The following is a 26,854-nucleotide window of genomic DNA, read 5'->3' as shown; positions in this document are numbered from 1 at the left end:
CGTTGCCATTGCCACCGCCTCCACCCGTGCCACCGTTGTTGCTGGTGCCACCGGCGGCGCTGCTACCTGAGTTGCCGCTGTTGTTGCTGAAATCGTACTGTTGCTGTTGCTGCTGCATTGCTTCCGCCAGGCTGGCCGCAGCCGAATCCGGGCTCACCTTCGGCCAGTACGGGTGCTCGCCCACGAGACCAGCTGCCGCTGCTGCGGCCACATTGCCCACCATACCTCCCATGCGGTTGAGGCCCAGTCCTGCCAGGCCCGCGAGACCAGCCGCTGCCGCATCCGCCACAGCGGCCACCGTTGCTGCCACGTTATTGCTCGTGCTGCTGCCGCCGCCGCTCGCGGCAGCCGCTCCACTACTAGTGTTGTTAGCGCCGGAGGTGGTGCTACTGCTGTTGTTATTATTGTTATTGGCCGCATTAGCACCGCCCCCTCGGTTCCGTCGCTTTTCCTCCTTCTCGGCGTGCTTCTGCATGTGCTTGGCCAGGTAGGTTTCCTGCGTGTACGATTTGCCGCACAGTTGGCAGATATGCGTCTTCAGGTGCTTCGAGTCCTTGTGCTTCGGTATGTGCTCCAGCAGGGAGGCCTCGTCGGTGAAGCATTTGTAGCACGAGTTGCACTTGAACGGTTTGTCCGTCTGATGGCACCGCGAGTGGGACTGCAGGTTGGAGAGTTGCGAAAACGCTTTCGGGCAGCCAGGATGTCGGCATTTGTACGGCTTGTCGCCGGTGTGCGTCCGGATGTGTTGCTGGAGGTGCGACAGCTGCGTGAACTTTCGTTGGCAAATCTCGCACCGGTACGGCTTAATACCGAGATGTATCCGCGTGTGCTGCGACAGGTAGCTCGAGTTTGCGAACGCCTTTGTACACTGCGTGCATTTGTACGGTTTGGTTTCCCGCATCTGCAGCTGCCCACCGTGAAGCTGCAGTTCGGCCTTGGCGGAAAAGATCTACAAAGAAAAACAAGCCATTAGTACACGCTTATCACACCCTCACTATACCCGTTCTGGAATGTTTTGTTTGAAACGGATATTACGCAGAATGCAGTGACACTTGAAATTGTGTCATTCGACTTCGGGTGTTTGAAATTAAAAAGCTGACCAAGCGCCTGCAAAGCCAAAAATATACTTTTAATGTTCTTCTGATTCGGCACGGTGCCAAAAGCCACACCGTTACAAAAAGCAACAGAGATTAATATTGTGTCTGGTGCGCTCAGCGGTTATAGCCGGATAAGAAGAAAACTAATGTTCTTCTGTAAAGGTCGTTGTAACATTTCTTGTGAGCATTCTTCGTGTTCCTGTTCTGTAAAACCAGCAAACAACAACACAGGGAAAAATTCACGCAACTTCCGTTTTCGCTCCAACGGTCCACAGATGCGCGCCACCGATGATTTGACCATACGACCTGTTGCTGCGATCAGCCAAAGAGTGGCAACACGTGGGCAACACCCGTTGCTCATCAATTATTCCCCGAAACTGATGACGATGATTTTATGAGCTACGCAAACTCACCATTATGTTGGCGAACCACGTGTGCGGGGAGTCAGTAGCTTCCTTTTTTGAGCTCACGTTATGTTAATAATGAGAATAAAAATGTTCAATCAGAATTGAACGACATTAGAGTGAAATATTTGTAAATGTTGTCCGATGGTGGTCACTGTGAACGCGACGCGTTAAGGAAGAGGAACTCGTGCCGGGGTTACTGTTTAGGTTGCCGCCGTTCCATTCCAAATTTACGTGAGGCTAACCTAACGAGCCAAGAAACCGGTCTACAGAAACATTGTTTTGTGCTGGTTCATGCTCACCAGAACGTCGCTTCAACGAGCGTACCAAAGACGCCAAGGCGGTAGACGAGTGGTAGAGGCACAGTGTCAAGGTCGACGCGCAAAAAGGCGGCTGTAACCACGACGGGCCGCAGTAGTAGGCCACATCACTGACCAAAATCTACAAAATCTGACTACGGAGCCTACTGCGGCTTCATCGTAGATGGCGGTGGTAACGGGTGATCCTAATTGTTTGGCGCATTCTCTTTGGCCACCTCTCGGGAAGATGCTTCGTAGCGCTCGGACTTAGCAGTTCCCAATCGTGCTAGCATCCAAATTATCCACACAAGTAACCTCACTAATTAATCAGTCTACCAAGATGAGAACTTACGACGCTACTCTCTTGGCTGGCAAGCACTAATCGAACCGAAACAGCTGAACGAGAGACTCTCGGGGCGCCGGGGAATGGGATGTGACCCTGAAAAAATATGGCTACGCGTCTCGCGGCAAACAATTTGCTGCGGTTGCGCCGCTGCTTCTGGTGCCTTGCCACCCTCCGCAGGGTGTCTAATGAAGATCGAGTAGCATAATATTCCTCTCGCCGAGGCACACCACCTCAAGGTCAGTTGGTTCAGATTGCTAGCTCCTTTCGTTGAAAAGCTCACACAATCCGCGCAGAGTTCGAGGGAGGGACGGAGGGAGTTCCGGCGCCCACGGCCCATCCCCACGATTGTCTTCCGCCATGGTGTGGTCCTAATCGACCAAGAAATACACTTTTGCATCCAATTAATGATACATGTCTCCGAAACGACATAGAAACAGTGTATGGTAAAAATGATATTTTAAGTACTCCTTTGTTTAAAATTTTTGCTGTTTGATGGTTCTCGTCCTCGTCCAACTTTCAACCTAGTAGTTCCCGCTTCTGTGTCCCTGCGCCTCATTGCACAGATATTACGCAGATCGGTGGATACAAGGGTGTTCGCTTCATGGTTCGTTTGGAACTTCTTCTTGCGATGGAGAAGGCTCAACACTGCTGTGTAGCGACATACCAGTTAGTAGCGCGTGCTGCGAGCCTGAAGTGCCGTCAGAGGTCCTCACAGACGGCTGGAGGGTAACGAAAACAAAAATTAATGTTTCTGTCCCACTATGTCGGGAAGATCTCGTGGGCCAGAAACTCAAGTCACTACTTGAAGCACACCACGGGCCGTGATGGTAGCGTGGAACGAAGTTTGCCAACCTTCCTCCGCGGTCGCAGCTTCCATTTGCCACGAGGTGACGAGAGAAAAAAACATATATACCTCCTCTCGTAGTACGCCAATTGTGCGTCACTCGATATCCATTAGGCTCTTAAAACGAAGAAGCCAACGCCGCACTTGAGTCGCGCTTGCGACATGTGGAGCTAAGCAGCGCGGAAGATAAACGCGTGCCAGTGAGGGACCATCCTGAACGGTGGCGTCGAGGTTTGCTTGAAACAAATTGCTTGACTGTTGTTGAATGTGGCGCGTAAAGAAACGCGTTCGGCACAGTACTGCTGAAAGTCAAACACAAACAACAACGTGACGGTGGAATAAGGAAAACAGAGTATTTTGTTTAAAAAACACATACACACAATAACAATCCGAATCCGCGCCATCCTCATCGGTATTAATTTCATTAACCTATGACCAATGTTGACGAACATCTTACAGTGCTAACAATATCTTGGTTGTCCTTAGTGGACGTTGTTAAACATATGCATCTCTGAGAATGGTATAATTTCGCCATTTTTTGTCTTTTTGGCCACACAGTGATCAGGCAGAGAGGCGAAAAGTTCCATTCAAAGAGGAAAAAACCTGAAGGCAAAACGACGTGAAACTAAAAGCAAGAAAAAGAAAGGATAGATTGTTAACAACACCAAAGTGTAACCGTAACAGAGATGCAACTATAGTTACAATCCTACAAGAACATTCAAAAGAAGGTGCTTAATCGAGATGATACAGATGAAGGTGACACATATGCAAGCGATTCCTCCGGAACTCTCCTGCTATCCGCCTCAATGCTCTTTGGCGAGCACAGTTTTGGGGTTTCCCGCTCATTCTCCGAACCGAAGAGGATGCTTTCATATGATCCTTTCCATCCCTTGCGCGGCCTCTTATGAACCCGTGTCCGTGGCCGAAGAAAATGGAGGAGGAACGGAGTGTGAAAGAAACATCAGCCTTCCTCTCTTGCCGCAGGACTACGGGAGACGAGCGAGTAAACTCGGACGTGGAAGAACCAGACGAAGTGGTAGGAACGCAGCGTATAAAAAAAATAAACATGCCTCTTCTTCACGACGAAGACGCGCATTCCGGGTTTATTATTTTTATATTTCTTACTCTCGTCCGTACTCGTTTTCTCCATTTCCTCCCAACATGTCCGGTGCACCCCCACAGTGCGCCCACGGTGGAGTTGCCAAAAGTAAGATAAAGCAGAATAAAGGGCGATTTGCCACTTGGCGTGGAGAGAGAGCATAAAGTGCCGACTCTATCACGCTGGAACCAGGAGTGCCACGGTGGTACGAGACACAGATGGAATGACGATGATGATGACGATCGATGATGGTTGTGGAATCGTTTTGGTTTCTTTTGGTGATGTTTTTGTTATTCTTTCATTTTGTACTCAGAGCCACATCCACCGGGCGGTTGCCGGGGCTGGGCTCGGGATTTTGATTGTGGGTGTGTGCTTTTCGTTGTCTCTTTCGCGTGGACGTTGTTGTTTTTAGTAGATGGCATTGTTATTTCTACTGTCATGTTTTTTTCCTCCCAGCGCACCTGGGAAGTGTTGGGGATTTGGCCCTCATGTTCGCGATGGACCGGTGAATTCCGCACTTCGCGTCATCCCAAAAAAAGCGTCCATGCAAGGATCGAAACCGAAAGGATTATGTGGGCGAATTCAAAATCTCTGGTGTACGAAAAAATCCATTTCCGACAGTATGATGGGGTACGTCACGAAACCTCCCGTAGAAGGTGAATGCAAGCGAGAGAATGCAATAAATAAAAATGCACTTTACACACACACACATACGTATAACAAGCGGGTGGATATTGTGCAGTTCCCATACAGTACTCCATTGGAGTCTCCTCCGAGAACCTCCACACCCAAAGGGCGAGTTTAAGAATCAGAAGATAAAAATGTAAAGTGTTAAAGGTGTTACAATCCGTAAAATGCTCCCGACAACGTGTTCCACGTGTCTTTAATGCCGCCGGCGCCAAGGATTGACTTTCTTCCTGGCCAGTACTCCACCCCCGAATCCCGATTCGCGACCATCAACTCACCTTCACGTCGAGATCGTCGGACTCTTCGCTCTTTTCGCGCTTCATTTGTATCGCGGTCGGGTCAATCTTTCCCTCCTCGGATGCCAGCAAAAGCTGGCCAAACACTGGGGCCATAGCTGGGGCCGGCTTCTACACGCTGCCCCCTTCTTCCCGGGACCCAGGGATGTGTTCACATAGAAACAAATGGAAGCTCTTCCACACACTTCCGCACCGATGCACTCTGTCGTTTCTTCGAGCCCGTTTGTTATTGTTTCTCGCGCTTCGATAGCCTGGGACGCTTATTTAGGCTTTTCGCTTGTACCTCTCGCTCACACTCTAGATGGCTCTCACTCTCGCACATCCTCGCTCACGCGTGTTCCAGCAGCTCATTTAGCGCCAAACGGAACGGAACGGATCTGAACACTGGTTCTTCACACACTGTTTGTTGTTGTTGTTGTTGGAGGGCCTACTGCACCAGGAGAATTGTGACATTTGGCAATCTATCATTTTAATGCTGTTTTCCTTTCGAACAACACACACTTGAGGCGCACCGGGGCAGCCATTGCCGAGCCTCGGCGCGTATCAAACCGTTTGAGAATGTGTACCGAAATCCCGGCGAACGGTGCTCTACCCCCAAAGCCAACTAAGAAAAAAGTGGCTCTCTCTGGTGAAAAAAAATCTCACGTGCTTGCTGTGCTCCGAAAAAAGCGGGCTCCTCCTGCCGTGAATGCTCACCGTTTGCCTTTTCGCTCTCTCACTCAACTCACGCGCTCGCAACGCTCTCACGCGCTGAACCAGATCTCGCGAGCTGCAAGAAGTTTTTTCTTCGCTCTCACCATGCGGTTCGGTTCGATTCGGTTTGGGGTTCGGCCCGTCCCCTGCCAAACCGGCACCCCCCCGCGCCAATCACACCCATTGTTCGCGGGTCCACGAGTAAAGTGGATGAGATTTTTTCTTCTGCTCCCAAAACAACAGAGCGAGCGCGTTTGTACGCTGAGAATAAATCGAGCGAGCTGAGAGTCGCTCAGCGAACGATTTCGCCCGTGCCCCGCTCACGCGACCGCCGTCATTTTTTTCACCAATTCGCGGGAGCCCTTCTATTTTTTACTTGATAATTTTAAAGCTTTTTAGAGCCACACAACACCCAAAACACACGCAAACGGTACGCGGATTGTTCTTGCTGCGTTCGGCATTTGCGACACACGTAAAGATACCAAAATTCGTTGCCAAAAAGGACAAAAGGAAAAAGACGTCTCCTTAAGGCGCGGGGTGGACAGGAGGATCCGCGAATAGCACCAAACACGGCGCACAGGCGCGGGTATCTACGTCGGGGATGGTAATAAAATCGGGCTCAGGAGAGCAGAAAAAAGGCTCAAATTGCTGGGCCAGCTCCCCAGGTTTCCCGTGGAGCCGCTTTGATGGCACCTCACGCCACAAACATTGTATTCTTCCAACAGCGAGCGCGCGTATGTGTGCGTGCACATGAACATGACGATCATTCGTTCCGAGGCTCTCGCACACCGGTCCCCGTACTTGGCGCACTTCTTTTAACACAATAGACGCGGAGGAGGGTCGGCACTTGAGAGGGGTCAGGCAGGTCATGGCGTATGTGCCGCCCAAAGGGGGAAGGAAATTAAGTAAACAGCGCCAACCTCCAAGAGCTACGCACACACCACATCGCATCACACACCACTCACATGCGTACGCTCAGTTCCGATGGGGCGAATGGGAAGAAAAAATGTGCCAAAAAAAATTGGTAACACTCGGATTTTTCGCGTCACAGCAACTGGAAAACGAAATTCAAAGCCAGGCCCACCCCCCACCGACCGCCAACGAAAGGGAAAAACTCGATTTTTCGGCGACACTTCCCGGCGGCGGAAGAGTTTCGGTCGCGCGCTGTGTAATGTGTTTTCCTTTTTTTATATCTATTTTCTGGCCAACAGCAGCGTGTAGGGGGAGGAGTAAGCGCAGGAGGAACGCACACCGACCGACCGGAGAGAGAGCACAACTCCCGTACTTGCCGACTCTCGGATACAGATTGAAACCCCGGTGACGACAAAAAACGCCATTCACGCGATGGTGGCCGGGGCGAGAGCGAGCGACAGTGAGAGTGAGAGCGGCGAGAGTGTGACGAGCGGAACGTGTATGTGCGTTGTTTTGCGCGTGTGGGGGTGTGAACCCGTTTTTTTGGTGGGCCTGTGTGTGAGGCGTGAGAAGCGGTGGACTCTCGTACGAAAACAAACCAGTTTTTTGTTCGCAAAAGTGAGCATTCGCCAGTGAGCCCCGTGCGAGCCAGTGAGAGCACCGCCGGTTGACGACGATGCGACCGAAGGGACAGCAAAAAGTGAAAGAAGTAAATCCGGCCGATTTGGCCCGCGACAACCATCCCGGGTTTGAATATCGTCGGAACGGCCCTTGGAGAACGAAGGAGTCGAAACGGCGCTGCTTATCACCGCACGCGCGCTGAGATGAGGTGTGAGATGAGTCTAGCTGTCAATATTCTCTACAATAACAAAGGAGCTAATTTTTTGCGCTCTTTTGCTCAGCTGTGGATACATTTTTTCTCTCACAAGCAACACAAGCGCTGCACCGAGAGCGAGAGAGTGGTGAGCAATGGAAGTGCGAAGAGCGTGAGCGTGACCGGAGAGAGCGCCATGTGAGCGGGTGAGATTGCAACACAAAAAACAAGATCGCATTAAAAATTGGACGAGCGAAAAAAATGTCCGCCGTTTGGCGACTACTTTTGAATGGATTTTTTTATCGCAATTTTTCCCGATTGAGTGCTACGCTGTAAAAAGTACTATTTTCCATCACATTTTACAGAGAAAAAGGGAATTAAAAAAAAAACGGCCACTTAATATCATTTGCACATATGGGTTGCTTCGATGCAACAAAAAAAAACTAGAATCAAACCAAAATTGTGCCGCGAAAAACATGGCGTGCGCTGTTCGCGAAAATGTGTCGTTTTTGTCATAAAATTCAATTAGAGACTTCTTTTTGAACCATTTTTTATTGACTCCACCAAAAAAAGAATTCCTTTTATTTCCACCTCACTCTGTCTCACTCTCTCTGGCTGTTTCGTTCTTTCAGGCTAGCGTTTTCCGGAAAACTCTTCTCGCTGGGCACGGGGCGTCGGCGTCGTCACCACGACCGACCGACCATCATCGTCATCATCATCGTCATTCGCACAACACACAGTCAACCGCGGTACCACCCCGAACACTCCCGGGTCCGTTGGATTTTTTGAAGCGAAAAACGCTTTTTTTGCCGATTCCCGTTTTCTAACCACCGGGTTTGCGCTCCCTTTGCCACCGTGTTGCCCTACCGAGTTTCGGCGCGGAACCGGTCGGCCCTTGACAGAAGAGAGGTGTGCGCGCGCGTAGCATATTATGTACAATCGCGGCAAAACGGGAAAAACCTTCCCCGCACCCTTCCTCGAAGGGTGCCCCCGCCTCGGACCAGGTCTGCCTTCTGCCGCTGGGCCGCTGCTGCCAAAGGGACCACCGGAAGAATCAAAACACCGGAAGAAGGGACACGCGCGCGGACAACGGAATTTTTGCAAAATAGTCAAAAAAAAAAGGGGGAACAAATAGCCCAACGGCCGTCAATTTTTGGAGAGACAGTCCGGGAGCGAGAAGCGGGTGCCGGGCAAGGGTCGGAATTGTGGTGGCCTGGGATGCGAAGGAAGAATTTTTGGGCGTTCGACGACAATTGGACTGCTGGACCCGTTGTTTGTTTTCTGTCCATCCAAAATTTTCCGCGACCTCAACGAAAACCCAGCGTTTCGTATTTACTTATTGTTTCGCGTACCAACCGGAAACACAGCGTTTTTTTCTTCCTCCAAACACGATTATTGAAATTTGACTTATCATATTTGACAAATAGTGATAAAAAGCGCCAATCGGAAGGCATAAATTTGCATACTGCAGTTCTTCGCCCTTCTCGCCACTGCAACGCACACAACACACATTGTTTACCGTGACGCCGCCGCCGACGCCGGCCAGGGTAACGAACGACGGCGGCGGCGGCGGCGATGGCATCCCAAAATTTGGCCCGTTTTTTTTGGGGTGGAAATGAAAAAACTCACGGGAAAAGTGAGAGAATTTTTCGTCGGCTGCATCAAAAATTCGGATTCATACGGAAAAAAGTAGTTTTTGTAGCTTCGTCTTTCGGTTGCGTGTATGTGTGTGTTTATATGTGCAGCAAAACACAGTTCCCAGAGCACGTTTACTGTTACACTGCTGTGTCTTCCTGCATCCTCCACACGGCCGGCCGAGGATGGGTTGAAGGCCGCGGCTGTGCAAGGTGAAGGTGGTGGATCCCTCTCTTCCGTGGTCGTCGCCCCAACTTGGCGAGTCCCTGCGAGGGCTGGAGCGGCGGGTGGAAGTGCAGCCAACACCACCACGTTGCCCGTTCCGAAGTATTTCACGGAAATGCATAAAACCGCGAAAATCGGCACGCACCCACACACATACGAGCGTAACCACGGATACACCAACACACACACCGGTCGTGAGCAGCCGAAAAAATCGAGCGAACCGAAAAAGAATTCGTAAAAAACGCGAAAAAAGAGAGAAAAAAATCCCAACTTGGCGCGTCTGTGGTATCTCCCGTCTCTGTCTCTCTCTCGCTCTCTCTCTCTGTTGCACGCCCGTTCCGTTGGCTGCGCTCTTTCGCTCGCACATCCCCCTTCCCCCACCCCACACACACATATAGAAACGCTTTCAAAAGAAACCGAAAATAAAAAATCGCAGCAACCATCGTCGTCGTCATCATGCGTCCCCGCCGTCCTCGCGCCGCTATCCGCGAGACGTTCAGCAGATTCTCCGCTTTTTTTATCTTCCCTCCGGGCGAGTAGCCGAAAAAATTCGACCACCGCTCGCACCGGCCGCCACCCACCCGCGGTCAGTACACCCACGAGCCCGTCAAAATAAAAAAGGCGCCCGGCTTTCGGCATGCGTTTTGGTGTCCGGAGAAATGTGTGCGCGTGTGTGCGGTTATGCGTGCGCGCGCACGACAGGCGGGCGGCGACGGTGGTGGCGGCGGCGGTGGCCGGGTGAAGCGTTTTATTTATCTTTTTTTTCATGTTGAGATTCGATTTTTTCCGATGCAGATTCTTGCGCTAATCGGTGAACGGCGCACCAACACCCGTGCGCTGACGATGACCACACACATTTTCCACCGACCACCACCGACTTTCCCATTTCGATGAGCCCCACCAATGCCCCCTAGGGCCGTCGCCCCGTCGTCTTCGTCGTGCCCCAGTAACGGAACTTTAATGAAAGCGAAATGAAGAAACGCGATCGGTGGCGAGACAGCGAGTGGAAGCGAGGCGCACCACGAGAGCAACATCATCATCATCTGACATCTGATCAAATACTGGGTTCATTTCGCAGAGACAGGAGAACCAACAACGTCGACCAGCATGTTCCCAATTGCTTTTTGGGATCGAAACGGACACAGTGGTTATCCTTTCGATTGGCTTCGAGTGTGCGACTAGCCGATGACGATGGTGATCGTTTGCAATTTTGGGATTTCTTTTTTCTTATCCCACACACCCACAGCTCAGTTTGTGCGCAGTATCTTGTCTCTCCGTGTTTCACACGCGCCCTCTCTCCCTCTGTCAACGCACACTCTTGTGCCGTCCTAAAGACTGGTGCAATTTCCTCGGCTCGTTCCGAGTGGCTGCCCAAAAGAATTGCAATCTCTATTCATCGGAGATTTTTTCGGCGGAGATCGCCGGCGCAACCCAAACACACCACCACGCGCGTGGTCTCTTTGTCAACCAGCCGCGCGTCACGTTGTGTGTGCTTGTACTCTGAGGCCAACCTACGACAGGGGAATGAAGAAGAAGAACCGCCGCCATGAGAACAAACGAATCCCGATCAAGTGACCCCGTTGCGCAACAAGCGCAACAACAAAGTGAACAGCGAGGTGCCATGTCGAGTGATCAGACGCGGCCTCTGGCAATTGGATTTTAGGAGGGCTACTATCAATTCAATTCTACGGTGTAGAGTATGACGTAGTCTCCGATCCAACCATGGCGAAAGTTACGCACAGTTAAAAAATACTAATGCACGAAGAAGAAAATGGCAGCTAATATTCGTATGGGTATGTTGACCCCCCCCCAAAAATTGGTCAACTTCAACTTGACGCAGTATTTTCCACAGTGCAGCAAAAAATCCGGTACACCTCTCATTTTAAAGATGTTTTTGTGTAGTATCATACATATTATTCGATTTACTCATTTGCCCTTCATTTGTGGAAATGGCGTCGAAACAAGAGAAGCATCGTATTAAGATCTTGCACCGTCAGCGCGAAAATCCGAACTACTCGCACGCCAAGTTAGCGAAATTGTTGAATGTGGCCAAATCAACGGTCAGCAATGTATTAAAAGTATTCGGAGATCGTTTGACGACAGAAAGACTGGATCAGGTGGAAGTCGGAACCAGGAGACCACAAGTTCGTCGAAACGAGTGATCATTTGTTTCATGCGGAATCCCAAATTCTCCGTCCGAGATGTCGCAAGCAAGCTAGAAGTATCGTCTACAACCGTGAATCGAGCTAAAAACGTGCTGGTCTGGCTACCTACAAGAAACTAGTGACTCCAAATCGTGACGACAAGCAAAACATGTCAGCCAGAAAACGATCGCGGAATTCGACGGAATTCTGGAAGGGGATGTTGACGAAATTTTCTGCGTAGTGCAGAAAATTTGCTTTGAAATTTGATGAAAGGAGTAAAACGAAAGGGCCGGCAATTCGCATTCCTTAAAGTGGAGGGTTGTATGATATTTTTTACATATTCTGTATAAAATGAGCTTTCAAAAGAAATATTATTTGATTTTCTAATAACATGTTTGACTGATTTACATTTTTTTTGTTTCACCAATTTTGGACAGTAACATCCTTTAGCCTGTTGCACTCGTCGACAACCCTGTCCGTAAAAACACAACGTTACAGCAAGGTTCAGGTTCAGGTTCAGTTCGGGATCCATTCCTCACACAAAAAGTTCTTTCTGGTGAAGGTCCCAAAAAAAAACAATGTTGCTTTTACTGTGTCGATCGACTTTGACGCGCCAGTTCTCATGCTGATCGATAGCCCCTATGATCGAATAATAGAACTGGCTAAGGCGAGCACAGGCAGCCATAAAGCGATTAACACAACCAGCATTGAACACGTAGCTACATCATCTGCACGGGTCAGCAGTCACACAGTTCGGGTGGTTGCTTCTCACATGTTTTCCTTGTTTTTTGTGTCGGCAAAATGTATAAAAATATTTATCACTTTCAGTGCACATACTAAGAGGCGGAAAAGCATTCATTGATGGCCCGGCAGTCGCCTGGACTGCGGGGCTACTGACTTGTTGTTTGGCGAATGCGTTTTCGGCCGGACCGGAAACAATATGAGGTGTGGTGTGCTCCTTCACACGACTATAGTCTGGTTCATTGACAAATGTAACAACAACGCGGTCGCACACGACGACAGTTTTGCTGTTGCCACGGGACCATAGAAAACCCATTGACGCACCACGTCGAAAAGTTAACCAACTGCGCCCCTGTCCTACAAGACGAACGTCTGCCCCTTTTTTTTGGACGAAAACCCTGGGCTACAAGTGTTTTGCGTTCGTCTTCAGCGTTCGTTCATTCACTCGTTGGCCACTGGCGCCAACGTTTTTGGTCGCGTTTGCCAATAACATAAACTGTTTGCTTAGCACAAATGGTCAGTGGAGGAAATTTTCGTTGCTCAGCATTTACACGGACTAGGTATGCAAAATCCAACAGCACCAAGAACTTACCTTCGCTGGCTACGGAATGGAATGAAAAAACAATCTGTCAGGTCATTCGTTCAGAAAATTAGCGATACTACATTATTGGGGAAAGAATGAAGAATTCAACACGGCGACGACGGTCAGGACTCTGCCATCGCGTAGGTGAAGAAAACATTGGACCATCGTTCTTGGAAGGCATGATCTTTGTTCAAATATTATGGTTGACTGATTGACTGTGGTTCACACTTCAGGCACCGGGGTGAGTTTCGCTCACTCTTCCAAAATATAATCCACTTTTCGGGTTGGTAGCATTCGTTAACGGTGACGGCCATGCGTTGCACTACACGTGTAAGAAGGCGTTATTTATTGTGAAATTATTTCGACCTCTTGCCTTCATGGCAAACGGAGCCCCCGTTAGCTGTTGCCGCCCGAAAAAGGGTTACACACTCGTCGATTCGTCCTTCTCGCTTTTCCAGGAAAAAAGTAGCGCCGAAAAGGACATAAAGAGAACGAATTAGTGACCCAACGCAGTGAAGCAAAGGTGTGGATACACGTACAGTGCCGGTCGAACATAACTCAACGAAATTGGTCCAACGGGACCGGGGCTCGGGTGAAGGCAACTCAGCCCATCATATGTCCAGCACCCTGACCAGAGCGCCAGTGGCGAGCTTAATGGAAAGATAGGTAGGCAGGCTGCTTTGCATCTGCCCTCCATTAGGTTGCAGTTGCGCACGTTATGCATCGCCCGGGCCCAGAGTCCTGATGAGCCAAGGTCTTACTACACACGTAGCCAAGATGGCCAGAGCGTTGGCCATAAATCATTTCCGATCGCCATTTTTTTGTTACGAACCCAGTGGGAATATTTTTTACAAGGACACGGATCCTAACGATGGAACACTGGTGCTGGCAAACGCGATCGACACCAGTGGTGGGCCTAAGCACGCTAACGCACACTCAGGCAGTTGAGGTGATGATAATTGGAGGACCTCCTTGGAACTTCCGCCCAGGAAAGCCGATGATGATCATCGTAAAATTTGACGATGTGACGCAGCCCGCCCGGCAGCAACGCGACTTGTGTCGAACAAATTGGCACGCCGGGGCGAAGAGGAATTAAGTTTTAAAAAACGACAGTCCTTGACAGCTCTTGCCCTTAAGATGTCTGGACCACATTTTTACGATCTTCCTGTTACGGTGGCATCCAGAGCAGGAAGAGGCAAGCGAGAAAAAAATACACTCGGAAAAAAAGTGTCGATGTTTCAAATGGGCACATTTCAAATGGCATTTAAGGCGGAAAGTGTAAACCGGAGGCCGGATACCTCCCAGGGCGTTGTTATGGGGGAAACAAAAAACATCGGCAAGGAACCGGGCCGGTGAGAATTTGGTGGTAAAACAATAAAAAAATAAAACTAAAATTAGTTCCGACAACTTCTTTCGAACCTTCGGTCGGGTTTTACGCCGCGCTCTCCTTGCGCCTCCTTCTTGTTATTAGCGTAGTCCGCGTGCGGTAATGCTAATGTCAAACACAAAACGTGCGAGAAAAAGGATGAAAAATTGCTAACCTCATTAAAAGCCGAAAACAGGCGCGCAACATTGCACTAAACAGCTTTCGGTACGCTTTGAATATTTCGCTTCCAAACAAGAACGGAAAAGGAAGACAAATAATTTGTCGTGAAAAGTAACGCATCCTAACACAGCGGGATATCCTCCTCTTCCCAGCAGCAGCCATGGTTGTGGCTGGTTTCGCGGGGCGGCGGCGTGGAACAGGGAGACGTTTGGTGCAAGACGATCAGAAATATGGCCTTTTGATAACGTGTAATTTTCGAATCATGTTATCGTGATCGCCTTTCAGAGCACCGTTCCGAGGCCAGTCGCTGGCGCCAGGACACAGGATCGCCAGCAGCCCCAGCTGACTGTCAATCAGAAAATGGCCAAACGGTCCGGGTGCTACCGGGTCCTCGCTACCGACAGCGGAAGAAACTGTGAGCCTGGCGCGATTATCAATCGTTGTCAAGCAGACCCACGATCTGGTACAGAAGTGTGCATTATCCTGCACCAGGAGCTCCTGTGCCAACATGCTGCTATCAACAATACATCTTGGCGTAGCTTTAAATATATTAAAACTTCCATTCGAACATTGTGGCGACGCGCATTTGCGGCATATCCTTTCGGCTTTTCTCTCCACCGTATAATTGCGAAAAGATGTAAAGTGGTAAATATGCTAAGCAGACGGCGGTGCGTTGTAGTTGCATATGCGCATGCCGCATCGTCGTCCAGCGTTCTGAGTGCTGCTGTTTTCGCGGCCCGGCGTTACTTTTGGCCTTTCACTGTCGAGGGCCCGGTTTTCTCCTGAGGCTCAAGCAGTTGCACCGAATGCGACCGTTTTGTGAGCAATTTTGGTAGATATTCTCGCTTTTTCCAGGAGAACGTCTCTACGATGGGCATTTCATTTTAATGAAGCGATGGTAGCAAATTACCACCTTGTGCGACAGGACATTCAATCGTGCCCGATATCGATCATTTGCGGTCGCGGCGGTTTGCCATAAAGATGGGCCTTTAATCGATTTACGAAATAAAATCAAACAATTTGTTCAACAAGAAGACGACAAGATGGGGCGTTTAAAAAAGACTGTAATGACTGACCAAACCTTTTTAGTGTTACGATTTTCCAATACGCTTGCGATAGATGGAACTGAAAATACATACCTTTTTCCGACCTTTGGTTCCGTATCTCTGCAATGGGAAAAAGGAAGAGATGAGTACATGAGTAGCTCTGTTACATACACGATACGATTTGCGTTGTTTAGCATAATTATTTGTTACTATTCGATCAACACAATTTCGTTAAAATTGGCCACGTTTGAATATTGCTGCAATATAAAACAGACAATAGTAGCAATAAAAACCCGGTATCGATAAAAACGAAAACCACTCGGACAAAGTGAAACGAAACGATCATTCTCTGTTGGAGCATTTGGTTGGAATCGACAAAAGCGAATAATCGGCTGTATTTTTTTATTAATGACGCAAACGGTTTAGTTTTTGTTTAGTCCGATTTAACCGCATTATTATACGACGTCGATGAAAAGCAGAATGAAATTGCACAAATAAAAATGTTTATCCGTAGCTCTTGGCCTTTTTTTGCTGTATAGCTCAATCATTGCAGCTTTTGTTGGCCGCTCCTGATTGGATTGTCTATTTTCACTCAGATGGGCGCGCGGATGGTTTTTGACTGAAGAGCAAAAAAAAATTGTTCAACTAATAATAAAAAAAAAAAATGTATGTGCGTCCCATTGGAGGGTCTGACTATTAGGTTTTTTATTCCCCCATTAGGGGCACTACTTTTTGTGGGGCCCTTTCGCGCTGTTTTCATCATATTTTCATTTGTTTAATCACGTGCGCAACACCACGGCTCCGGCATTTTTTCGCCACGAAACCACGGTGAACACATTTTATCACAGAGGTTCAGCCGATGGGCGCCAGAGCGTGTGCAAAAAGTGACAACAAGATAAAAAAAAGGGTGACAAAAACACGTTGATCGTAACAAGTGTGACTCCCTAGAGGCCGCTGGAAAGTGAACTGGACCCTTCCGGTAGGAAGATGAGCACTTTGCCGATCCTTTTCAGTAAGGTTTCAAGTGGTCCTTTCTTTCGCCTCATTCAGTGGAACTTTATGAAGTGACACAAAATTTGGTCTGGTTTAATGGTTCTCCCAGTTCCCTTGGGCAGCAGATTGAACGGATAATTATTGAACTTGCAGCGATGCACCGCTTATCCCAACACACGCGGTGTGATGGCTCTTTTGCTTCATTTTTTAAATCATGGTTGTTTATGTCGCGGTTTGATGGTAACAGAATAATGATGTACATCATCAGCACCTTTAGTGGTTTTCGCTCGTTTTTTTCTGTGGTGACTTTTTTATTGCGCACCCATTCAGAGGTTGCAAAAAGGGGCTGCTGCGGGACTGTTTTTGTGCTTTTTTTTGCTGTGTGTTTTCCGAGTGAACTTCAAATGCAACATAATGATGACGATGTATTATCGACGCCGGTGCACCACCCGGTGGCGTTGCTGTGAAAGATGAGACACCGTCCGGCGAGCGCGGGCACGATTGAATCAAACCCCAAGAGTTGACCACAGCCCGCCCGTGCACATGCACCGGCGGTGTGGGCCGGGAACACTTCCGCATTGAATTATTACGTATGTTTCCACGACCATTTCCCGACCTTTGACCTGTGGGTGCCTTTTTTCCGACCGCAGATTGGCTCCACTTGGTTTCGTTTGTTTTATTCGTCGGTTTTTCAATTATTCCCGGCCAGGGAGGATCAGACAATTGGGGGATGGCCATGACCGATCCAGCGGGGGGGGGGGGGGCCGGAGTTTTCACGTTTCATCACACGTTTTTTTTCTCTCAATTCCGCCCCAAACCACTGACCAAACTTTTTCACGCGGACTATCGTGCGGACACTGTAATAATGGTCCGCCGCGGGCTCTGCTGGTGGCTAATTTTCATTTTGTCCCGATTCGAACGTCCGACCCAAGGATCGATTTGTCCCCTTTTTGACGGGAGCGCATTAACTGCTCATCGGCGGGCTGGGAGTAAAAATGCAGACCACCGACCGTTTGTGGTGGAAAATACGGAAAAAATAACGATAAAAACCGTTTTAAAGTAAACATCAACATATAATGTGTTCTTTTTTTGCGCTCTTGCCAATGTATATGGAGCACCGGCCCGGCCATTGCGACGCCATTTGGTTGCTGATGGTTCGGTTAGTCGCCATAAATACAAAACCAAACTGGTCGATAATTGATTTAATTAAATAGTTTAGGAAATGAAGCCTGCGAGGGCTGCGATGGGGAGTGTGCCGCCGGCGGCCAGACTGAGGTGGATCTGGGGGGCTGGTCGGTGTGACCACAGAGGTTGGTCCGGCGATCGGGGTCCTCCATCGGAACTACATTTATTAATAACATCTCTCTCTCCCGTCCCCGACACAAATCGTCCCGCGGAGCGCGACCTAACCATTCCCCAGCATTTCAAACCGCAGCCAAATGATGCTTTGCTGCACGTTTGACTGAGCATGTGATTTTTCATGGCGCGATTGTGATTGCGGGAAATTAAACCCGTGACGCACCCATCCGTGCCGCCGCTGTAGCCGCCAGACGGCGTCGCAAAAATTGTAATTCATAAAAGTTTTAAATTAAAAACGGCAAATGGAAAAAACAAAAAACAAAATAAATAAAATAAATCGCCCGGCGGGCGTGAGCAGATTAGCAAGGTTTCTGGCTCGCTGGCTATCGTCACCGGGGTTTGCTAATAACAATAATCGGACGAGAAAAAAATTGCAACTACCGGTGCGGGCAAATGAGGATCACATATTAAAGCCGTCAGCCAGCTACCAGAGCTCGACATCGTTGCACTTTAAAGTAGTAAAAGGACATGCACTCGAGAGAAGGTTAGTTGGTAGTTCATAAAATACCATTTACCCAAAGCCAAAAACAAATCAAATAAATAAGAATAAATCAAATAAAAGGAAACCTCGAACAGTTCGCATTTTGAGTCAGCAAAGACATCGCGAAGGGTCTTCACCCATAATTCAGCGTAACAAGAAATCAGTCTAACACGGCACTTATTGTAGCTTGAACTATTTGTTTACATTCGTCGTTTATTAAAAAAAACCACCAATCATGCGGCGATAAGACCATCTCGTCGCGGCGATGATCCGCGGCTTGAGCGACCTATAACGGGCTCCATTCAAAAATGTCCCAAACACAACGCTCCGGAGATCCAGGGTGTTTCAATCTATACCGCGCGCCCAAAGCAATGACTTGATTGATCGCCGCTCGAACAGCGACAGTCCGTGGGCCAACAACCGATAAGAGAGATAGGAGTCATAGCATTAACCGTATTAGTGGTTTAAAAAAAGACTGTAAAAAAACTGTAGAAACGAATTTGCTTGAATAGTCATCAGTTGCGCGCGCGGCTGGCGTGGACTTCACATTTGGTAACGAGCTGGTACATGTGTCGCTTCTTTGCCGCCACATGGCCGTCGATTTCGTGCGTGAAGTGACTAACGAACATGGGCTCGAGTCGATAGCAAGTGACCCTGAAAACGGACCGGCCAAACGAAGCGGGGAGGTGATCGCGATCGGGCAATGTTTGGGAAACAGGAAGTGCCGATCGAGCATCTGCGTGTGCGTGATCGCCGAACGGTGAAGGGGTGGCCGTTTCACGAACATTTTGTCTCGCCGACACTTTGTTTGAATTGTAAGTTGGATTCAAACAGATCATCCAGTGATCTAGTGTCTAGTGTCTATTTAGTCTAGTGCCTAGTCTAGCGTTTTATGTTATTCTCTGAAGGTGCTAATGGATTGAAGATTGCTCAACAACGTGGTTAATACTCCAAAGTATTAGGTTGGTTAAAACGAAATGCATTATTTTTACAGTAGATGCCATTAGTGAACGATATCTCGTGAAGTTTCGATCGTACAGTTTTAAGTTTAGGCTCGTTTTAAAGCTGATACTTTACATAAAAAAATGCTTTCACTGTTTTTTGTTTGTTCCATTAGTTTGTATGTTACAGGGTGTTAACAATGGAGGTCAAGGAAGAGAAAATTCGGTACATTTTACGAAGAGAAATTCGGTACTACCAACTGACCAGAATCGGCCAACGGAAGAGAATTTTGAATTTCGCCCAAAACTAATGGATTACTTTTAGCCAACCTAATAGATAAACCTCGGGTCCTAAGAGCTCTGAACTACGCCAAAGTCGGCGTTCCGAAAGCGAAGAAATTCATTGGGACAGTCAGCGTGGGGTTTCAGGTTTCAAAAAGTTTACTGGATTTTTTTAATGCCTTTGAGCTTGCGGGGACACGCTAGTTTCACATGGTGACAGCCTGGCGTAGCCAAATTTATCATCTATTTATTGACTTCCAGTCAATAAACAGATTGCTGCATGCAGCACCTCGAATCCGATGGTTCCGATTTGTGAACCTTTTTGGCATTGAACTTCTCTCTTTCACAATGCTTTTCGGATCTCGGTGCGCGAAACACGCACCTGCCGATCGTTTCACGCAAACGTGTCACGTAAGATAGAAAAGAGGAGTGTTGCCGGAAAGTCAGGATACCCCGGGTGTGATTCTTCCACTCGACCGTGCCATGCTCGCCGATGACGATATGAATTTCTAATATGATTTCATTTCCAACTTGATATGATTTACAGCTTTGCACCGAGCCTGGAAACGTCAGTTTGCCACGCACTACACGCACTTCCAGCGCAGCGGCGGCACGCGATCTCCCATTAAAAAGATTAGCCACTCCTGAAGGGGGAGGCCAGAGTCTTGGGAGGCCCCCTCTCTTGCCCTACGTTTTTAAGCTAATTAATTCACGCAGTCCCCGGCACCCGGAACAGAACGCATATTCCCGAAGATCGCGTTCTGCAGCAATCCGTCAGCAAGTCGTGATTTGGGAGCCCCTTCGCAGGGAAAATGTGGTCCCTTCGCAGCCCGGCAGCGGAACGGGCAACAATTTATAGCGCGGTATGATGCATGTAGGTGATGGACGAGATTTGGAGCATTTCATTAGCGTGCAAATCAGCCTTTGGCCTGCGACCCACAAGAGAGACACACCCCGGAGCCGTATTCACGCACTCACGGGCCTTCGGGCTCACGGCGGCACGCATTCGCTGTGGGCGGAGGGACTTTTCACACCCACTCCCGCCGGCCGGTGGTCCTTCGTTCCTTCGCACGTTTTCACGCACGGTTCCGGGGATTAGGATCCGCCCCGTTTTTGCACTTTTTGCACGTTCTGTTTGTTTTAAATTAATTTTTGTTTCATTTCCATTCGTCCGTGGCTGGGACGACGACGAGAAGTGCATCGTTAAATTGTGTGCATTGTTGCGTTGCGTTGACCAACCCCTAGACAGGCCACACTCTATTGGCTCGCTTCGTGAGACAGAGAGAGAGAGAGAGAGAGAGAGCTCCCCACCGGGAGTAGCGATTTGATCAACAATGTCCGAATAGCCTACCCACTACTACTCTGCTATGAGGGCCGTGTAAAGGCGTCGGCATCGGCGTTATAGGTAATTATAATTAAAATATGCTAATTATCGCTTTTACTTCTCAGCTCGCTCCCCCCGGTGGAAAGGCTTCGATAAAGTCTGCCCCACCACCCCGTGACTTCGACTGCGACGACGATGGCCACCTGGTTCCCGGGGCCCCAATGTCTTGCCCAGCCACAGGGCCCGGCAGCTTCCATTAACATAGAAGTGGAGTGCGCGCAAAAAACGCCACTTCTTCACGAAAGTGTGTCTTACGTGTAGCGGCTCTAGCTCAACCCCTGCGGCGAGGCGCACGATTGTTGCACTTCTTTGGCGCACGGCACCGGGAGATCCCTTTTTCCCACCAGAACAACCCCCCTATGGCGCCTCACTGCAACGGGGGCCCAGTTGCAACACAATTGCACCGCACTATTGCTTAGTGAACCCCCGCCACGACTACTGGTCATTGCCCATCGGTAGGAGGAGCTACTGGCGGATTTTCCGATCGACCGCCAAGCTAATCACGCCCTTCGGGGAACGCCGTTTTTCCTGGCTTTACGATCAAACACGGTGGCCAACGTTCGTTTTTTTTGTCCGTTGTTGGCGGAAAACTTCACATTCCGCAGTGTGACTCAGAACTTAACCGCTTATCGCGGGGATTCTCGTACACACTACTGTGACCAACAACGTACACACTACTGTGCGTCAAAAAAGAACGGATTTGTGAAGAGACAATTCTTGGTTCAAATTTTCCTGATGTTGTTGCATCACACTTTCGACCCATATCGTTTTATCGACCCAGAGCCGAAACAGAGAATATGTTGAAGGTCATTCCAAACTTTTTGGACCGTTTCTTAAATTAGAACAAACATAGACATAGAGTAGGGATCAGGTGGGCATTCCCGATATTTTTTGGCCACAGTAGTACTTCACCAGTTAAATCAATCTCTGAGACTTTCGTGGCCACCATTTTGGCCACTGCTAATGGCTAATTGTTAGTTGTTGTTCTTGTTAATTTGTTACTATTTACCTATGGGCTTGGTCATTTGAATGCCAATTTTTGTGTACAAGGTTATGTGAGCAAACATTGGGCGGTTGCTAAGGAAACGGTGTTTACAGTGTTATTCTATCGCTTGCCTGTTATCTCATTACGAATATTCAAATCGAATATTATTTAGATTCATCTACAAATGTTGGAAAACACGAGCTTCCTGACACTTGAAATTGACGCAAGCCGCTGTCCTACCCTGGCCGCATGTGTAAACAGCGTTCGTTCGATGGCGGAATAGCCCGTGCGTAAATCTAACCAAATATTGAACCACTCAAATTGCCAATGAGTAGCGAAAGATTTGATGAACCTTTCGACGATCCAACTCATTTCTTAACGATTATCTAGCCGCAGATAGCTAGAAAATAGTTCCACGGAATAATGATCATCATCGATGATCTTTTTGTGTTTAGACGCTGATAATGGACAATTACAGCATACCACATTGATCGAAAAGTTCCCGAAATGATCTCCTTGTGGCGTTCCCAGCACTCGGCCCCTTGGCTCAACTGGCTCTGATACTCCCAAAAAAATTGTCGTCTTTTCATCATCAGTAAAGTAATCATCATCGAGTTAAGTAAATGTGTGTTGGTGATTTTTGAGAATTCTTAGAATGGATTTGAATGAGCAACAAAAATCCTTTCTTGTGTTAAAACAATTTCAATGGCTCGCAAAACTTTCCGCAACGATGATTTAAAGAAAATATTAAAAAATGCGAAAATATAGCCAAATCGAGGCAAAAAAATCAGCGTCGTTTCCAGTCCATAAAAGAAAGCAATGCTCACGATTTTCATGGATTACCACCACGGCGTGATGTATGATGAATTCTTGCTGTTAGGTAAGACTGTCAACAAGAAGTACTATTGAAGTGTTCTGACAAGTTTGCTTGAATCAATCCGTCAAAAAAGCCAGTATTTGTGGATAAACAACTCGTTAATCTTGCACAACGATAACGCATCATTGCACAATGCCATCATTATCTGAGAGTTTTTGACTATAAAGAACACGAATACCATCCCCGAATTCACCTGGTTTGGGCTTCTTGACTTCTCCTATTTTATCGAAGTAAAAACCACTGAGAGGAACACGTTTCAGCAGCCGTGAGAAGATAAGGGAAAGCTCGAAGATATCCCTGATGGAGATACTAACCATCGAGTTGCAAAAAGGCTTTGAGGACTGGATCAAGCGTTGGCGTTGGGTGCGTTGGGTGCGTGCATTTTAAAATAGATTCTTGGAACTTTTTGATCAAGGGGGTACGTTTCGAGACTACTTAGATGTGTATTTGGAACTAAAAAAAAATGCCATCAATGAATTCGACCCATCGACGAGATGATCGGTAGCAAAATCAAACACTCTCGAAACCATCGTATGCCATATCCGTATCGGAGACTGTTGTCTGCGAAGTGTGAATTAAAAAGTACACGATCACACGACGTTCGCGTTTCGTGGCCGAGACAGAACGGAAGGTGCAAACTGACCGCCGCTCGAAAGCACCGAAACCAAACACTGGTCCGGCATGGGCGACAGCAGAAAACCGAATCGAAAAACTGGTCCCAACTGGTCGGTCGATGGATCAGTGGGTCAGTGCGATAAAGATTCTTCCCGCTGCGTTATGCTTGCAGGCCGCGTCCGCCGTGTATGATCTTCGGCCTAGAGGGGAGCGCAACCCATCGCTCGGAGTGTTCCTTTTTCTTCTGCTTCTTGCTTTGTAGTTTCGGCAGCGAAACGAATTCTAGCGAAGCGAAAATTTGATATTTATTAAATCTCAAGGGCGGCTGATCCTTACCTTCCCGGGCTCGGCCATCTGCGTCTCGACCATTGCCAGCGGAGTGGGCGGCGTGGACGGAGCGCTGTAGTGGGGCGGCTTGTGATCCTCGCCCAGTCGCAGGTCCGTCTCATGGTTGTTGTTGTTGTTATTGTTCCCTGTCCGATCGTCCAGCAGGTGCGGAGGCGCTTGCTGGTGGTGCTGCTGTTGCTGCTGTTGCTGTTGCTGTTGCTGGTGAGGATGCGGCTGCTGCTGATGTTGTTGGTGTTGCTGCTGCTGCTGCTGTTGCTGTTGCTGGTGATGATGGTGGTGCTTCTGGGCGACGGCATAGTCGATGAGGCGATCGTTGTTGGCGCGCAGGTCGCTAATGTAGGGTTTGTAGTCGTGGACCAGCGCCGACCGCAGGTCGGTGCCGTTGCCGACCGCGGCCGCCGCCTGCAGAGCGTTGAGCTGGCCCAGGACACCGCGTTCGTTCATCGATCGCAGCTGATCGATCGACCGGTGGATGTGGCTGTAGTCGCCGGTCGGTATCTCCGCCATGAGCGGCGAGTTGTGGTAGTCCAGCCCGCCACCGGGCCGGTACTCGATCGTTCTGCCCTCCAGCGTGTTGCCGGTGGTGTTCGGGTGGTGGTGATGGTGGTAGGGATGCTGTAGCGACAGAATTTTGGAGCCGTTTCCCGCGTCCGTGGTGCTGAAAAAAACCGGCCCTGTGCGCCGTCCTGGTCGTACAACCTAAACCTCTGCCCCTCAGCCGGCCTCCTCTCAGCCACACTCGGCGCGTCCGTGTTTTCACCGGAAACACCCTAAAATCACTCACACAGCACTGGTCACGATCAACTCACGAAACGAAAATGCACCAAACGCCGGCGCCACACACACGCACACGAGGACTTCACGATTGTGCGAAACACAACGGATGCGTTTATTGTTTTGCGCCGATGGTGGTGGTTGGTAGTGACCCTTGTCGGTGAGCGGTTTCTTCTGTTGCAGCTAGAACCACACGCCAAGCACACGTTGTCGATTGCGCGAAACAAAAACAAACTATTTGCCGAACACACGCGGCCCGCGTTCCACACACTTCCGGTCTGGATCCTCCGGTCGCGTCAAACGGGAAGTAGTTCACCTCACCGGGCGCGGCGCTTGTGTTTCCGAACGATTTGTTTAGTGTTGCGCTTTCCTGCTTCGCTCACGTTCACATTCAAACATCAGAACGTCACAACCTGTGTAGCAATCGTGAAATCCGAGCTCCAATGATCCAACGGAACACGGAACGGAACCGCCGTCGCCGCTAACCTGCAACAGCAACAGAAAAAGGGATGCGATAGAGTGAGAGGGCTAGCGATGGGTGGTGGGTTGGGGGGGATGTTATCGGAAATTGTCAAAAAAGCGATTTTTCGGCCGCGGCCGCACACACTCGAAAAACTCGCTTGTCACGACGTCACTCTTGCGCGTTAACCGTTTGTCGGCGGCCGCCCGTTTTTTCCACCTCTTTTTATGCTGGTTCCAGAGGGGTGTGTGCGGGTGGCATCCCTAACCCTCCACCTGCCCTGGCCCACCACCCACGCAAAAGGATGGAAGTTCCGTGTCGTGCGTGTGTGCGCGCGGGGGGTTGCGATGAAGGTGTTCGGTCGGTGGTGGCTGCCCTGCGGTGGGGAGCGCTCTCCAACCGTCTTCCGCTCCGTCCGAACTTGGTCGGGGAAAAAAGGCGTAAAACCCGTACGAAAAAAAAGCGGCAGCACTTCTGGACGGCCCAGGTTAGAATGTGTTGTCAGGTCGTGAGAGAGACGGGTTTTGGGCACGTTTCCGGTGGCACACGTTTCGAGCACGTCGTCGTCCTCGGAGCGCACTGGAGCATCATCTCGAACCCTCGTGTCTCTCTGGCTCTGTGTCCGAATGTCCCGGGCTGTATGCGAAAATACTCGTTCCCCAACCGACCTGGAGGTTTACAATGTGCGTCCTTTTTTTTGGGATGGATGACCAGGAAAAAGGATCACCCGCCGCTCGGACGGTCCAGCGGTGTCGGAGATAAGGGAAAATACTATAACAAAATCGTAAAATACGGCGGCCAACCCGGACGAGAGCTACGGTTTCGTGCGTCACGGGACCTAGCATTCCCAAAAAAGAACTACGAGGTTTCGTGCTTCGGACATGGCCTTGCGTACGGGGAAGAAAAAAATCCCATCGGTCACGCTACGCTGGAGATGCAACTCGCGACTCGCGACTGATGATGGTCCGTCCATTTCGATGATTGGCGGTCAGAAAAATGGCAACCCGCGTATTGGACGATGGCGCACGCGTGCCCGGCTCACTAACTCACTGCCCGTCGAGACACTCTGTCGGTCACCACGTATTTTTGGTCACTACATTCTACGGCCCCGAGCAGGACGAAAAGGAGCGGAAAATAAAAGGATGAAGTGGAGCGGCTCCAGCCGTCCTCTCCTTCAACTACGCACAAAAATCACCCGCGCGATCACCGGCGCCACGCGATCGATCGCCACCACGCGGCGCCCCGCATTGTTTCCAAACGAATTGTTTCCAAGCGGCTCCCAAACGACACTTTTTTCCGACCCGAAAAGGAAAGGAAAAAACAATTGGGAAACATCACTCACGTCGTCGGACTTCGCACGCCGTCAATCCCGTAACCCGCGCACAGAAACACCGAGAAATGTCGATATATCCGGCCGCCCGCCGCTTTCGTCACAAATGCGCGCTTCCGTTGCCGCCGACCTGGTGTTCGCCACTGGTTGGCCAGTGCGATGCGAAAGGCGCCGCTCGCTGACGAACCGCTGACGAGCCGAACGGAACAACGAGGCGAACGAGTTGGAACGAAAGGAACACGAGCGAGTTCACTGCTGGCGAGGTGCTGCCGCTGCTGCTGGCCCGAAATATGTGTTAATCATTACAAAGCAAAAACTCGACTGGTTTTTAGAAAAAGGTTTCTGGTCTCGCCTCAAAACTTTTTTAGAGGACCACCGCGCGCACACACATCGGCACACGGCGGCACACGCGATAATAACAACAGCACCAGCAGCATTACAATCTCTCGCGTCATTTTTGTGTGTACATACGCACATTTCGGGGCTGTGCGATGGTAGTAGTGAGGTGTGGCGTTGAGTGTTTTTTGTACATTTTTGTGTGTACATACGCATACACGCAGAGAAGAATTCATCCGTCGGCAAGAATGAATCTGTCCGTAACGTGTATGTATTGG

At 49.4% G+C, this 26,854-nt stretch overlaps 1 protein-coding gene across 1 annotated transcript in view; it reads right to left on the bottom strand.

The window, feature by feature from the left end:
• LOC131209940 (zinc finger protein squeeze-like) overlaps nucleotides 1-24,183 on the bottom strand; it is an 86,330-nt gene extending 62,147 nt beyond the window's left edge. Inside the window, exons 1-3 of the mRNA XM_058203111.1 lie at nucleotides 23,665-24,183; nucleotides 15,505-15,531; nucleotides 1-949 (exon numbers count right to left, since the gene is read on the bottom strand). Of these exons, the coding sequence (XP_058059094.1) occupies nucleotides 1-949; nucleotides 15,505-15,531; nucleotides 23,665-24,183 (1,495 nt within the window). The remainder of the gene's footprint in view (nucleotides 950-15,504; nucleotides 15,532-23,664) is intronic.
• Nucleotides 24,184-26,854: the final 2,671 nt, after the last annotated feature.

This window comes from Anopheles bellator, chromosome 2 (genome assembly GCF_943735745.2).
Source record: "Anopheles bellator chromosome 2, idAnoBellAS_SP24_06.2, whole genome shotgun sequence".
In the NCBI taxonomy this organism is placed as follows: domain Eukaryota; kingdom Metazoa; phylum Arthropoda; class Insecta; order Diptera; family Culicidae; genus Anopheles; species Anopheles bellator.
Note: the sequence above shows the minus strand (reverse complement) of the source record. Positions and strands in the feature narration are given on the sequence as shown.